This window comes from Microcaecilia unicolor, chromosome 12, assembly GCF_901765095.1.
Source record: "Microcaecilia unicolor chromosome 12, aMicUni1.1, whole genome shotgun sequence".
Classification (NCBI taxonomy): domain Eukaryota; kingdom Metazoa; phylum Chordata; class Amphibia; order Gymnophiona; family Siphonopidae; genus Microcaecilia; species Microcaecilia unicolor.
Genome location: NC_044042.1, coordinates 105,219,392 through 105,233,855, shown reverse-complemented (window position 1 = coordinate 105,233,855; position 14,464 = coordinate 105,219,392). Strand labels below are relative to the sequence as shown.

General features: G+C 46.8%; 2 protein-coding genes across 5 annotated transcripts in view; one reads left to right on the top strand and one right to left on the bottom strand.

Moving 5' to 3' along the window:
* The window catches only part of LOC115482191 (zinc finger protein 385C-like), a 138,709-nt gene that overhangs the window by 67,210 nt on the left and 57,035 nt on the right, over positions 1-14,464 (top strand). The gene's annotated exons all lie outside the window — the stretch shown is intronic.
* LOC115482192 (cytochrome c oxidase subunit 6A2, mitochondrial-like) lies at positions 913-13,640 on the bottom strand. The gene is made up of 3 exons (XM_030221795.1): positions 13,395-13,640; positions 8,779-8,921; positions 913-1,144 (listed from the first exon to the last, which is right to left on the bottom strand). The coding sequence occupies exons 1-3, from the start codon at positions 13,489-13,491 to the stop codon at positions 1,049-1,051; spliced, it is 336 nt and encodes a 111-aa protein (XP_030077655.1). The 5' UTR covers positions 13,492-13,640; the 3' UTR covers positions 913-1,048.

Genomic DNA, 14,464 nt, shown 5'->3' with positions numbered 1-14,464 from the left:
TTCCATGTCCATCCCATGAGTCTCCCAGTCTTAGACCTGACAGGCTCCATGTCCCTGTGTCCATCCCATGAGTCCCCCAGTCCTAGAGGTGACAGGCTGTGCATCCCTGTGTCCGTCCCCTGAGCCCTCCAGTCCTAGAGGTGACAGGCTCTATGTCCATCCCATGAATCCCCCAGTCCTAGAGGTGACAGGCTCCATGTCCCTGTGTCCATCCCATGAGTCCCCCAGACCTAGAGGTGACAGGCTCCATATCCCTGTGTCCAACCCATGAGTCCCCCAGTCCTACAGGTGACAGGCTCCATGTCCATCCCATGAATCCCCCAGTCCTAGAGATGACAGGCTCCATGTCCCTGTGTCCATCCCATGAGTCCCCCAGTCCTACAGGTGACAGGCTCCATGTCCATCCCATGAGTCCCTCAGTCCTAGAGATGACAGGCTCCATGTCCCCCAGTCCTAGAGGTGACAGACTCTGCATCCCTGTGTCAGTCCCCTGAGCCCTCCAGTCCTACAGGTGACAGGCTCCATGTCCATCCCATGAATCCCCCAGTCCTAGAGGTGACAGGCTCCATGTCCCTGTGGCCATCCCCTGAGCCCTCCAGCCCTAGAGGTGACTGGCTCCGTATCCCTGTGTCCATCCCCTGAGCCCTCTAGTCCTATAGGTGACAGGCTCCATGTCCCTGTGTCCATCCCATGAGTCCCCCAGTCCTAGAGGTGACAGGCTCTGCATCCCTGTGTCCATCCCCTGAGCTCTCCAGTCCTACGGGTGACAGGCTCCATGTCCATCCCATGAATCCCCCAGTCCTAGAGGTGACAGGCTCCGTGTCCCTGTGGCCATCCCCTGAGCCCTCCAGTTCTACAGGTGACAGGCTCTGTATTTTTGTCATTCTCCTGAAAGAGAGCAGTAAAACTGAATGAATTCATTAGTGAAAGTGTCTTTATTGTTATCATCTGGCAGTCTGTAAATCAGAGATGAAAGTTGGCCTGGGCAGTGTCACAGCAGCTGTTGTGTCAACTCATTATGAAGCAGAAGGATGAATATGGTCGGAGTTCAGTGCTGGTGTCCTTTCTCCTCATAGCCAGTGGGGAGCGGGTTGGCGTGGGGGTTGTGAAAGAGGGTGTGATTTCCGTCTCCCCAGGGAAAAGGCTGAAAGGGAAAACACAATTTTGTAACACTGATCACAGTTTCCCTCCCTCAGTCCCAATGCCCTTCTGCTGTTCCTTCCTCTCCCACTTTCCCTCCTTCAGTCCCGGTCCCCTCCTGTCTCTTATATCTTGCTACTCTTAATCGTCTGGCCAGATAAAATGTTAGCAGGGAAGTAAGACAGTTTTGAAAGCAAAGAGTTTTCCCACATCATTCTTGAATTTTCCAGGACAAATCTTTTCAACAGGATCCTCCCCATTGATGGTTTATAGGGCAGGCCGTTGAAACGAGGGCCACCGAAACAACGCATGCTTGTACCCTGTTTTCCCTTGTCTTTTTCCTCCTAGAAATTGCAATGGCAGTATGCAGCAGAATGGTGGCTACATGCAGATAAGTTACCCACATATATGTTATGCATTTAAACTAGGGCAGGTCAGTATGAGACACAGCTATGAGCATTTATTGCGTTAGTGCTGCAAGACTAGTGATTGCAAGATCCTGGAAGCAGATGAGTTGCCCCTCAACTCTTAAATGGCACAAACGCCTGTGGTACATCTGTGATCTGGAGAACCTATTGGCCCAGGAATATAAGACAATAGCCAAATGGGAAAAGATCTGGGCTCCTACTAGGAATGATACTATTTTTTTAGATTTTGCTCACACCTTTTTCAGTAGTAGCTCAAGGCAGAGGCGTAGCCAGACTTCGGCGGGAGGGGGTCCAGAGCCCGAGGTGAGGGGGCACATTTTAGCCCCCCCCCCCCGCCATTTTTGACCTTCCCGCCACCACCACCTTTGCCCCCCCCCCCCAGCACCAACCCTTTCGACCCCCTCCCTACCCGCCAACCCTCCCCCACCGTCGGGTACCTTTGCTGGTGGGGGTCCCAACCCCCACCAGCCAAAGTCCTCTTCTCCGGCGCGGCCGCGTTGCTGTATTCTGTCCTAGGGTCTGATCCAATCCCGTCCCCTTGACTAAGGAGGTTGGCGTCAGCTCCCTGATTAATATGTCTGATCGGTAACTGGGATTGGATCAGACCCTAAGACTTAACAGAATACAGCAAAGTTCTGAAGACTTGCTAGTGGGGCTGCTTAACCCCTGACGAAGGCGCTGTGCGCCAAAACGCAGCCCATGCTGGGTCACTAATGGAAGATTGATTCTCAAGTCATATAATTAAAGGAACTGTGTCCGGATTTTGAAGGCTCTTGGTGCTTCTTTTTGCTTAATGTAACATAGTAACACACGTGGAGGGGCATTTTCGATATGATAAGTACATAAGTAATGCCATACTGGGAAAAGACCAAGGGTCCATCGAGCCCAGCAACTTGTCCACGACAGCGGCCAATCCAGGCCAAGGGCACCTGGCAAGCTTCCCAAACGTACAAACATTCTATTCTATACATGTTATTCCTGGGATTTTGGATTTTTCCAAGTCCGTTTAGTAGCGGTTTATGGACTTGTCCTTTAGGAAACCGTCCAACCCCTTTTTAAACTCTGCTAAGCTAACCGCCTTCACCACATTTTCCGGCAATGAATTCCAGAGTTTAATTACACGTTGGGTGAAGAAAAATTTTCTCCGATTTGTTTTAAATTTACTACACTGTAGTTTCATCGCATGCCCCCTAGTCCTAGTATTTTTGGAAAGCGTGAACAGACGCTTCACATCCACCTGTTCCACTCCACTCATTATTTTATATACCTCTATCATGTCTCCCCTCAGCCGTCTCTTCTCCAAGCTGAATAGCCCTAGCCTCCTTAGTCTTTCTTCATAGGGAAGTCGTCCCATCCCCGCTATCATTTTAGTCGCCCTTTGCTGCACCTTTTCCAATTCTACTATATCTTTCTTGAGATGCGGCGACCAGAATTGAACACAATACTCAAGGTGCGGTCGCACCATGGAGCGATACAACGGCATTATAACATCCTCGCAACTGTTTTCCATACCTTTCCTAATAATACCCAACATTCTATTCGCTTTCCTAGCTGCAGCAGCACACTGAGCAGAAGGTTTCAGTGTGTTATCGATGACGACACCCAGATCCCTTTCTTGGTCCGTAATTCCTAACGTGGAACCTTGCATGACGTAGCTATAATTCGGGTTCTTTTTTCCCTTGTCTAAGTCAGACTTCGGACGTCTAAAATCTGAATAGGAAACAAGGTCACTTTCAAAAAATAGAAGGTTTTGTGATTTGGAATTTTTGTTCTTTGGTCCATTTTTGAAAAAAAAAAAAAAACATCCAAGTGCAAAACGCACAAAATCAAGCCATTGGAATGTAGGAGGAGCCAGCAATAGGGCACCCTAGGTGGCGCTGCTGTGGACTTCATAAAATGCACCCAGGTATACATCTCACCATTGCTCCCTTATCTTGTCTGCTGAGCCTCCCAAAACCCATTACCCCCAACTGTACACCACTACCGTAGCCCTTGCAGGTGAAGGGGGCACCTATATGTGGGTACAGTGGGTTTCTGGTGAGTTTTGGAGGGTTCACAGTTTCCTCTACAAGTGTAACAGGTAGGGGGAGGGTAGAAGCCTGGGTCCACTTGTCTGCAGTGCACTACTCCAGGGACCTGCATGCTGTTCTAATGGACCTGAGTATAACATCTGAGGTTGGCATAAAGGCTGGGAAGTAATGTTTTTCATCACATTTTTGGGGGGTGGGACCACTGATTCCCTCCAGTGGTCATCTGGTTATTTAGGGCACCTTTTTGTGCCTTATTTGTTATAAAAACAGCTCAAAACATCTAAGTTTTAGTCCTGGATGATTTTGTTTTGTTCCATTACGGCTGAAAAGCGTCTAACTCTTAGGAACGCCCAAGTCCCGGCCCTAACATGCCCCCTTGAGATTTGGATGCACTGCTGACGGACTTCATAGAAAAAAAGTCTAAAAATAGGTTTTGAAAATACTGATTTTATTATTATTATTATTTTATTACTATTATTATTATTTATAGCATTTATACCCCGCTCTTTCCCGCTCGATAGCAGGTTCAGTGCGGCTTACAAGGTGTGGTACAAAGTATCTCGGAGATGACATAAAGTATGGTACAAGGTATAGTACAAAGTATCACAGAGATAACACAATGGAACAAAGTATCGCAGAGATGACCCAGATATAGAGAGTAGGGCAGTAGGAAGAGATGTGGGGGAGAGGATTGGCATATGGGTAGTGCTAGTGGTGTGGATTGAGTTCGAGAATTAAGTTGGGTTGTTTGGGTAGGCTTGTTTGAAGAGGTAAGTTTTCAGCAGTTTTCGGAAGAGTAGGTGTTCATAGGTTGATCGGATGTGTCGAGGTATTGCGTTCCAGAGTTGGCTGCCTATAACGAAGAAGTTGGATGCATAGTAGGTTTTGTATTTGAGGCCTTTGCAATTGGGAAGATGAAGATTGAGGTATGTACGAGAAGATTTGGACCCATTCCTAGCTGGAAGATCGATGAAGTTGGTCATGTAGCTTGGAGATTCGCCATGGAGGATCTTCTGTATCATTGTGTGGGCTTTGAAGTCTATGCGTTCCTTAATAGGGAGCCAGTGAAGTTTTTCTTGAAGTGGTGTTGCACTTTCAAATCGTGATTTGCCAAAAATGAGTCTGGCTGCTGTGTTTTGGGCTGTTTGGAGATTTTTTATAATTTGGGCTTTGCAACCGATGAAGATGCTGTTGCAGTAGTCAGCATGGGTGAGTACTGTGGATTGTACTAGATTGCGGAAGATTTTCTGTGGGAGGAATGGTTTTACTCTTTTCAGTACCCACATCATGTTGAACATCTTCGTCGTGGCTTTTGCGTGAGTTTCCAAAGTTAGGTGGTTGTCTAATGTTACTCCTAGAATTTTTAGATTGTCAGATATTGGGATTGTAACGTCAGGTGTGATCAGGTTGGTTGGGAGCAGAGTAGCATGTTGTGATGAAAGGATTAGGCATTGAGTTTTTTCTTTGTTCATTTTCATCTTGAAAGCGTTGGCCCAGGATGTTAGGATGTTCATGGCAGTGATTATTTTCTCCGAGATTTCCGTAAGGTTGGATTGGAAGGGGATAAATAGTGTGACGTCATCGGCTTAGATGAAGGGGTTAAGGCCGGATTTGGATAGGGATTTCGCCAGAGGAATAAGGTTGAAGAGAATCGGGGATAGAGGTGAGCTATTTTTGTGAGAAAAACGTCCAAATGCTGCTTTATGCCACTTTTTAGCTGTTTTTCTATTTTGAAAATGAGCCCAATAGTAACATAGTAAATGATGGCAGATAAAGACCTGTACGGTCCATCTGGTCTGCCCAACAAGATAAACTCATTGCATATGGTTTGAAGTGATTCATTCTATGTATACCTGATTTTGATCTATCCTTGCATTTTTTAGGGGAAGTCAGGGGCAACAGAGCTCCCCGTTGCCGCCTTTTTCTCAAACTGGGCTTATCTCAAACCTATTAAATCTCTGACGTTTCACGTGCACATTTTCCCAGACAGTCCGTTTTTCCTTCCACATTCCCCGCATCCTGCGGCTGGTTTAAAACTCCTTGCATGCCCCGCACCTACATGCAGTCATCCAGGGGAATCAGCTGCCTGTGTTTTTATTGTTTAGCGTTTGATATGCTGCTTAATTCATAGGACCAGTCAAAGCAGTTTACAAACAATGAAAAACAGTACAAAGAAAAGGAAATCCGTGAAGGTTATAGTAAAGGTTACAGTCATTCAAAGATTCAGGAACATTATATATTTGCACTGTGAGTTCCCTGCTCTCAGCCCTGATCTTCCTCTCACCCACCCCCCACACCCCCCAAAAAAATGACAGGGACAAAATATTAAGAACTCTAGCTAGTCTCAAAAGCTGCCAGGTTCTGTCTCATGGTCATGTCCTTACTACATAAGGACATAAGTATTGCCATACTGGGAAAGACCAAAGGTCCATCAAGCCCAGCATCCTGTTTCCAACAGTGGCCAATCCAGGTCACAAGTACCTGGCAGAAACCCAAAGAGTGGCAACATTCTATGTAGAACCCCAACGAGTAGCAAGATTCTAGAATTCTAAAGAATAATAAGATTCCATGCAGAATTTCAAAGTGAAGCAACATTCCATGTAGAACCCCAAAGAGTAGCAAGATTCCATTCAGAATCCTAAGTACATAAGTACATAAGCAATGCCATACTGGGACAGACAGAAGGTCCGTCAAGCTCAGCATCCTGTTTCCAACAGTGGCCAATCCAGGTCACAAGTACCTGGCAGAAACCCAAAGAGTGGCAACATTGCATGTAGAACCCCAAAGAGCAGCAAGATTCCATTCAGAATCCAAAGTACATAAGTAATGCCATACTGGGACAGACCGAAGGTCCATCAAGCCCAGCATCCTGTTTCCAACAGTGACCAATCCAGGTCACAAGTACCTAGCAAGATCCCAAAAAAGTACAAAACATTTTACACTGCTTATCCCAGAAATAGTGGATTTTCCCCAAGTCCGGTCTATGGACTTTTCCTTTAGGAAGCCGTCTTCATCTATTCTCCCAGCCCCTAATTATAGATCCAGGTTTCCCTCCCTTGCAGCCTTCTCCTCTTTCACGCTCTGTCCTTGTTACAGATCCCACCTTCACTCTTCTCCTGTCCATGGTGCTGATGTTCAAAGGGCTGGTGCTAGAGCCAACAGCGCAAACCCCATAGTGCAAGAACAACGTAGAAACCTAGGTCTGCAATGCTTGCTAGATATGGTATTCAAATGATATGCACACTGTGAAATCACAGGCAAGGGGGAAGAACATGTCTGGCTCATGCACACAAAGGATTCACGGTAAGCGCAGCTCTTGTGCACATGCTCAGGCAAGACCTGACGTACAAGCGCACATTGGCGCTGTTCATCTGCGCCTTTAAATCAGTGGCATAGCTACGTGGGGCCACGAGGGCCTGAGCCCCCTCAAATTTGCGCTGGGTCCCCAACCCCTGCCAGCTGAAGCCTTCGTCCCGCGCTGGTCTCTGGTGCCGCCACTCCTTTTAGTGAAAATGAGAACATGCCAGATGTGAGGGGAAGAGAGAGCAGGGCAGGCAATGCAGCGGTGGTGCGGCACCGGAGACCAGCGCTGGATGAAGGCTTCAGCGGTGAGAGTTGGGGACCGCCGCCAGCCAAGATGTACAGCGGCGGCAGTGGATGGGGAGAGGCAAAGCATAGAGAGGGGGCAGCGGACCAGAATGTGCCCCCACCTTGGGCTCTGGCCCCCTCCCACCTCGAGGTCTGGCTACGCCTCCGCTTTAAATATAAGCGGTTCAAAATTTTTCACTTTAAAGACTCAATTATGATATGTTCTTGCACTTTCTGTTTTGCACGGACATGATTCTTTCTCACTATCGGCCGTTATAGGCTACGCTGGCTTCCTTCCACTTCTAAAAGAAGACAAACCCGGCAGTTTAAAGTGAGAAATTCTGAAGAAATCCTCTCTTCAAAACCTTCAATGCCACCCCCCTGAGCTGGCAGTAACTTTCTAGCGTTAAAGGCAGCATTTGTTTCTGCGCTGTTCTCTGAGCATTGGGAGGGAATAGCAAATGACCTCATTAACATCCATTTGAGTACATATAAATACAATTTACATGGTAACATAGTAGGTGACGGCAGATAGACCTGAACGGTCCATCCAGTCTGCCCAACAAGATAAACTCATTTTACATGGTATGTGATACTTTATACCCGAGTTTGATTTGTCCCAGTGGCGTAGGAAGGGGGGCGGTGTGGTGGTCCACCCCGGGTGCACGCGCTAGGGGGGTGTCGTCTCCATTGGTTCCTTGCTCCCTCTGCCCCGGAACAGGTTACTTCCTGTTCCGGGGCAGAGAGAGCAAAGAACCAATGGAGCCGACGCAGCTCCCAGCGACGTGGACTCGGGGGCGGATCGGCCTTTCCGCCCGCCCCTCGCTTCTAAAATAAGGGGGGAGGGTGCACACCGAGGGGGGCGCCATGCTGCACCCGGGGGGGGGGTGCGCAGCGGCGACCTGCCCCGGGTGTCAGCCGCCCTTGCTACGGCACTGATTTGTCCTTGCCATTCTCAGGGCACAGACCATAGAAGTCTGCCCAGCGCTGTTCTTGTACTAAAAGTTCTGAAGATTCTGGAATCCTAAAGAGTTACAAGATTCTGGAATCCCAATTAGTAGCAACGTTCCATGTAGAACACCAAAGAATAACATAGTAGGTGACGGCAGATAAAGACCTTACGGTCCATCCAGTCTGCCAAACATAAACTCATTTTACATGGTATGTGATACTTTGTACCCGAGTTTTATTTGTTCTTGACGTTCTCAGGGCACAGACCGTGGAAGTCTGCTCAGCACTAGCTTTGCTTCCTAATTAACAGTGTTGCCACCCAATGTCCGCTAAGATTCCATAGATCCGTTCCTTCTAAACAAGATTCCTTTGTGTTTATCCAACGCATGTTTGAATTCCATTACCATCTCCACCATTGCCATCTTTGGTGCGCACGTTGTTTCCCGTGCTAGAGTCCTTTGAACGTTCTGCGGACATTAACGCTGGTCCATTGCTAATTGCCTCTATTGCCAGCATTAGGTTTTGAACATCAGCCCTCATGACCTGCTGCCCTCTCTTTTGTCCACCATTCCTGGTCCCTTCTCTCCTGCACCCTTTGCACAGTTGGTCCCTCCCCCCCCCCCCCCCCAATCCCCTTGTACCTTGGTGCGAATTCTCAGGTGCTGATAAGGCACGAACTCTGGTGCTTCGTGGGGGTGATTCTGCTTTTTAAGCCACGCATTCACCATACAGACCCCGACGCCTGGGAGAGCCACCAGGAAAGTGAGAATCTTCCATGTCCGGGCTGAACCCCAACCAAATGAGAAAGAGAGGATTCATGTTTTTAATGGTTGTATTCTTGGATTAATATTAATTGTCTTGTAATGTTTTTTTCTTAATTTGTTATTTATTTATTTAGATTTTGCTCACACTTTTTCAGTAGTAGCTCAAGGTGAGTTACATTTAGGTACCCTGGATATTTCTCTGTCCCAGGAGGGCTCACAATCTAAGTTTGTACCTGAGGCAATGGAGGGTTAAGTGACTTGCCCAAGATCACAAGGAGCAGCGGTGGGATTTGAACCGGCCACCTCTGGATTGCAAGACCAGTGCTCTAACCACTAGGCCACTCCTCCACTGCATTGAACCTGAGCTTTCTTGGGAATATGTAAGGTAGAAACATCATAACAAATAAATAAATATATGTACATTAGCGTGGCCTGATAATGAAGTGAGGTTTACATATATTTTACATATTAACACAGTTCCGTGCGGACTAAACAGACCCCCACCCCTCTGCATATAAACACACTGGGGGAGTGCTACTCTATAAGTGCTACTCTGGCTTCAACGCCGTTAATAGAATACTAGTTAGAGCCCATTTCCGCATCAAAGGTCGCGTGCCGTTATTTGCACCAGGCTGGCGCAGAAATGGGACTATTCTTTAACTCTGCGTGCAACTTTTAGGAATGCACCTGCCTCTTCCCCTTTTGAGTTGCACGCCATGGGATTTAAGTGTAGAGGATTATGTAATAGGGCACAGGGAGATGCACACACAAATTTCAATTATTGCTAATTAACTCAATTTTAGCATCAATTAACTGCAATTAATTGATTTGTAAGCTAATTCATTTTGATGCCAAAATCTCAGCGCCCTATGTAGACTCTGAGGGTGAATGCTGAAATTTCAAGCATGGCTGCTTTCCAGGGCTCAGACATCCATTTGGGGGGAGGGGGTGCAGGATTTCCTGGACAAAACGGCTCTCTTACTAAAACTTAGCATGCATTCAAGGAATTAGAGCTCGCTAAATGCTAAGATGCCCATAGGTACAAAATAGGCTTCTTAGCATTTACCATGCATGAATTCCATTAGGTACGCTAAGGTTTAGTAAAAGGACCCCAGAATGGTATAACCCCTAGTTCTGACTTTTAAGCCGCCAAATGACTCCCATTTCTCTTCTCCCACAGTCCTAAATAGTCGATACTCAGTGATTACTCTTTCTCAAACAGTGATTAAAAGAGCGGGTCTGCTTTGTATGCAGTACACAGTAATTCTGCCTGGGATAAAGAAAAGGTATCCAGTACGTGGAAGACATTGTGGGGAAATGGTAGAATGTGATAACATTTATTGGTAATTCCTACTCATATTAAGATACATTCCCCTCTAGCAAATTGCCCCAACTATTTAGAATTCATAGGAACATAAGTATTGCAATACTGGGACAGACCAAGGGTCCATCAAGTCCTGTTTCTAACAGTGGCCAATCGAGGTTGCAAGTACCCAGCAAGATCCCAGAACAGTAAAATAGATCTTATACTGCTTATCCTAGAAATAAGCAATGGATTTTCCCAAGTCCATCTTAACAATGACTTATAGACTTTTCTTTTAGAAATTATCTAAACCGTTTTAAAATCCTGCTAAGCTAACTGCTTTTACCACATTCTCTGGCAGTGAAGTCCAGAGTTTAATTACATGCTGAGTGAAGAAATATTTTCTCCAATTCGTTTAAAATTTACTACTTTGTAGCTTCATTGCATGCGCCCCCCCCCCTCCCCCGTCTTTGTATTTTTGGAAAGAGTAAACGAGCGATTCACATCTACCCGTTCCACTCCACTCAGTATTTTATAGATCTCTATCGTATCTCCCCTCTCAAAGCTGAACAGCCCTAGCCCCTTTAGCCTTTCTTCATTGGGAAGTCATCCCTTTAACATTTTCGTCACCCTTCTCTATACATTTTCTAATTCCACTATATCTTTATGAGAAGTGGGGGGGGAGCAATAGAAAGGGGCCGATATACAAAGTAATTCAAGAAGGCAACAGCCTCTCATACACCCTATCCATACTGTGCCCAGTATGTACCTCCCCCCCCCCCCCCCCCCACACACACACACAAAGTATGCGCCAGAACAGCGCATAGCTGGAAACCACTCGTTCATATACACACATAAAGTACTAGAATACCAGTATTTACAGGTGAACTTGCCAACTAAATCTGCTTGGCTCCTTAGAGAATCACCACCAATATATCCCTGCCCTGAACAGCTTTCAATCGGCCCAGATGCATTAAAGTCGTCGGTAATTCCCGTTCCCTACCGATTCCATAGCGAATCGGTAGGGAACGAGAATTCACTAAGGAAAGGGTTTACTCATTGTAGCTCCGTTGCATTCACCATTACCTTGGTAGCCAGTCGGAGAATCGGAATGTCCCATTCGGTTATGCTCCTCTTCCAAGTCTCTTCAACCAATCAAGCGCGTCTAGCTTGCTGGTGTCAGCTAAACACACTCTGATTGGCTGAAGAGACCTGGAAGAGGAGCATAATGGAAAGGGACATCCCAAACTCCGGATCGACTCGCACGTCCCCGATTCCCTTCTCCTCGCACAGCTACAGAAGGTGAGCAGCGCCGGGAGAAAAAACTTTAAAAAAAAACGTGAAAAGACAAATAAAGGACGGCCCTCACAAGCGCAGGCAGAGTACGTCCATAAAGGACGCCCCTCACGTGCACTCGCTGCTTTTTGTTTTTCTTTTTTACCTTTTTTGGGGCCCTTTTCCTTTCCGATTCCCTCACAGGAGCCCTAACGAGAAGTGCAGACCTCCCGTTAGGGTTCCCACGGTAAGGGAATCGGGAAAAACGGTACTGCAGCTCATTATAATAGCCTTTGGATAATTTGCATTCCGTTTCCGTTGCCTGCTATCGTGGCAGGGAAAATGTCCTTAGTGCATGCCCCCCCCGGTAAACTACTTGCATTTTAAACTGGCTGGAACCAATTTAAAACGCAAGTTGTGGGCTCGTTAGGTTTAGTGCATCTGGCCCTCAGTTTCACACCTGAAACAGTGGGAGGGTGGCTAAGAACCAGGGTAAAGGAGGTTCCATTCCCACGGCAGCTCCTTGTGACCCTGGGCAAGTCATTTCATCTTCCATTGCCCCAGGTACAAAAACTTACCTGTATGTAATACATAAACTGCTTTGGTTGTACTCAGAATCTTAAGAAAAAGAAACAACATCGAATAAACCTTCCCAAGATCACAAAGAGTGGGGTTTAAACCCCGGCTTTCCTGGTGCTCGGCCCCATACTGTAACCGCAGGCCAAATGCAGCCCAAGAGACCATGGGAAGTATACACAGAAAGTGTAATTAACCAGAGTTGTGGCAATTTCAAATACTGTATTTTGCAAATATTTTCAGAATAGCCAGGCTAGCAGTTTGTTTCTGGCATTTTTTTAAAAGTATCTTTATTGAGTCCTTAGTGCACAAAACATCAATACACATCAGCCCCCCTCCCCTCGTCATTTCCCATCAGTAAGTGAAACAACATATTAGCCTTTCCATCAACATCCACAGGGTTTTAACACATATACATCAAATAACATTAAACGAAACACTTCAGACTTTTTGCCTTTATTTACCCCCCCCCTCCCCTTAGTGTAGCAGCCTCCCCCCCCCCCCATCCACTCCACCTAATATGCTAACATGTCCTGCTGCACAATGCCATGTAGAAACCATTGCCCTACCGCTCCCGTACCCCTCAAAGTGGCTACTAGTACTTTACCCTGCAGTATTATCAAGGGAGTGGAGGAGTGGCCTAGTGGTTAGGGTGGTGGACTTTGGTCCTGGGGAACTGAGTTCAATTCCCGGCACAGGCAGCTCCTTGTAACTCTGGGCAAGTCATTTAACCCTCCATTGCCCCATGTAAGCCGCATTGAGCCTGCCATGAGTGGGAAAGTGCTGGGTACAAATGTAACAAAAAAAAAAAAAGGGAAGGGTCCACCAGTAGTCCCTCCACGCTGGCAATCTTACTCCACAAATCTTTATATTGTCGTGCCCCTATTGAGGACCGGAACTTAAGGGACTCTTGCACCCAGCTGGTCATTTCCTTCATAGCATCTAACACTACCTTTATCTGGCATTTTTAGTTAACTAAATAAGTAAAACATTTGTCACAGGTCTATAGAGCTCTGTGCATTTCTGGTTCCCACATTAGTTAATGTTGTGGTCTGCTTTGGATAGTACTGACATCCATGTGGCCCTCTGTGTATAAAGCCTACCCCTGCTCTAACCAGTTCGGCCATTTTGTTTCCCTTTGGGGCAGATAAAGGCCATTTCACTATCTAGTCTTCTCTTTTTCCTTCCACCCACCACCTTCCCTCCTTATCTCTGAAGAAACATTACCCCAGGTTACACAGACCCCAGCCTGCCTCACATTTTATTCCAGCAAAGAATGGCCGAAACCTCTCACACAACAGATGGCAATTCAATCCTGACTTCAGCTGGACCCCCTTACCTCCTCCTCCCTCACTGTGATCTCCCTTGGAGCCAGAAGCCATTCTTGCCACATTCCATTTGGGAGCCAACTGGCCAGCCCTTGCCCACAGGGCCATCTCTGACTCCCTGCGAATGAGACTGGGACCACTGATAGTATAATAAAAGTATAGCTCTGAGGGAAAACGATAGCTACAGAGCAGGAAGATAGATCCTAGTGCAGTGAACCTTCTAGGACTCTGTTCCAGCCTTGAATGTCACCTTGGTCTCTGCTTCTACCCTCCCTCCAACCACCCCCTCCAGGACTCGGTCCAAAACATCTCTGCCCAATTGGAAGCTTCCTCCTTGCAATTAAAAAAAGACAGTTGACACCAATCCAGGGAGCAAAGAGCAGGCAGAGTGATCAGACACCTAAGTCGGGCACCAGAAGTCTGGGGGAGTCCTCCACACAATATTTTACACAATTCTGCATTCAATACTGGTCAAAAAGATGCAGTATGGCCAATTCCTGAGCAGTAATAAAACTTCTAAACAGAAAAGTTCTTAACCAAAAATGTAAAGTTGTTGGTGCACATTTTCCCCAGGAGTAAATTAATACTTGCACCACAGTTAGGGCTTGTAGCTTTCAGCACCTTGGGTTGTTTTTTTTTTTTAGCAGCTGTAGCCAGTGAATTCTGGGGCAGCTCCAAGCTGCAGTCCCTGTCAACTTCTTGCAGCTGCTAATACTTGTGACAACACAGCAGGGTTGGTATTTGAACTGGAGTCTATTCCTGTATAGTGCTGCTTGAACGTACACAGTAAATGCAGGTTCTTTCTCTGTCCCTAATGGGCTCACAATCTAAGCGGTTTCTAATACTTGGGACAAAGTGACTTGCCCAGAGTCACAAGGAGCTGCAGTGGGACTGAAACCCAGTTCCCCAGGATTGCAGCTCACTGCACTAACCATTAGGTTACTCCTCCACAACCCAGATGTATGTGGCTTAGCGTGTCTATTTTCCTTCCCCAGTAAGACCCAACGTATCTGTGCAGCCTGCTTCTGGCACTGTCATTGCCACACAGACATTGAAAAAGTGCAGAAGCCTCCCTGATCTC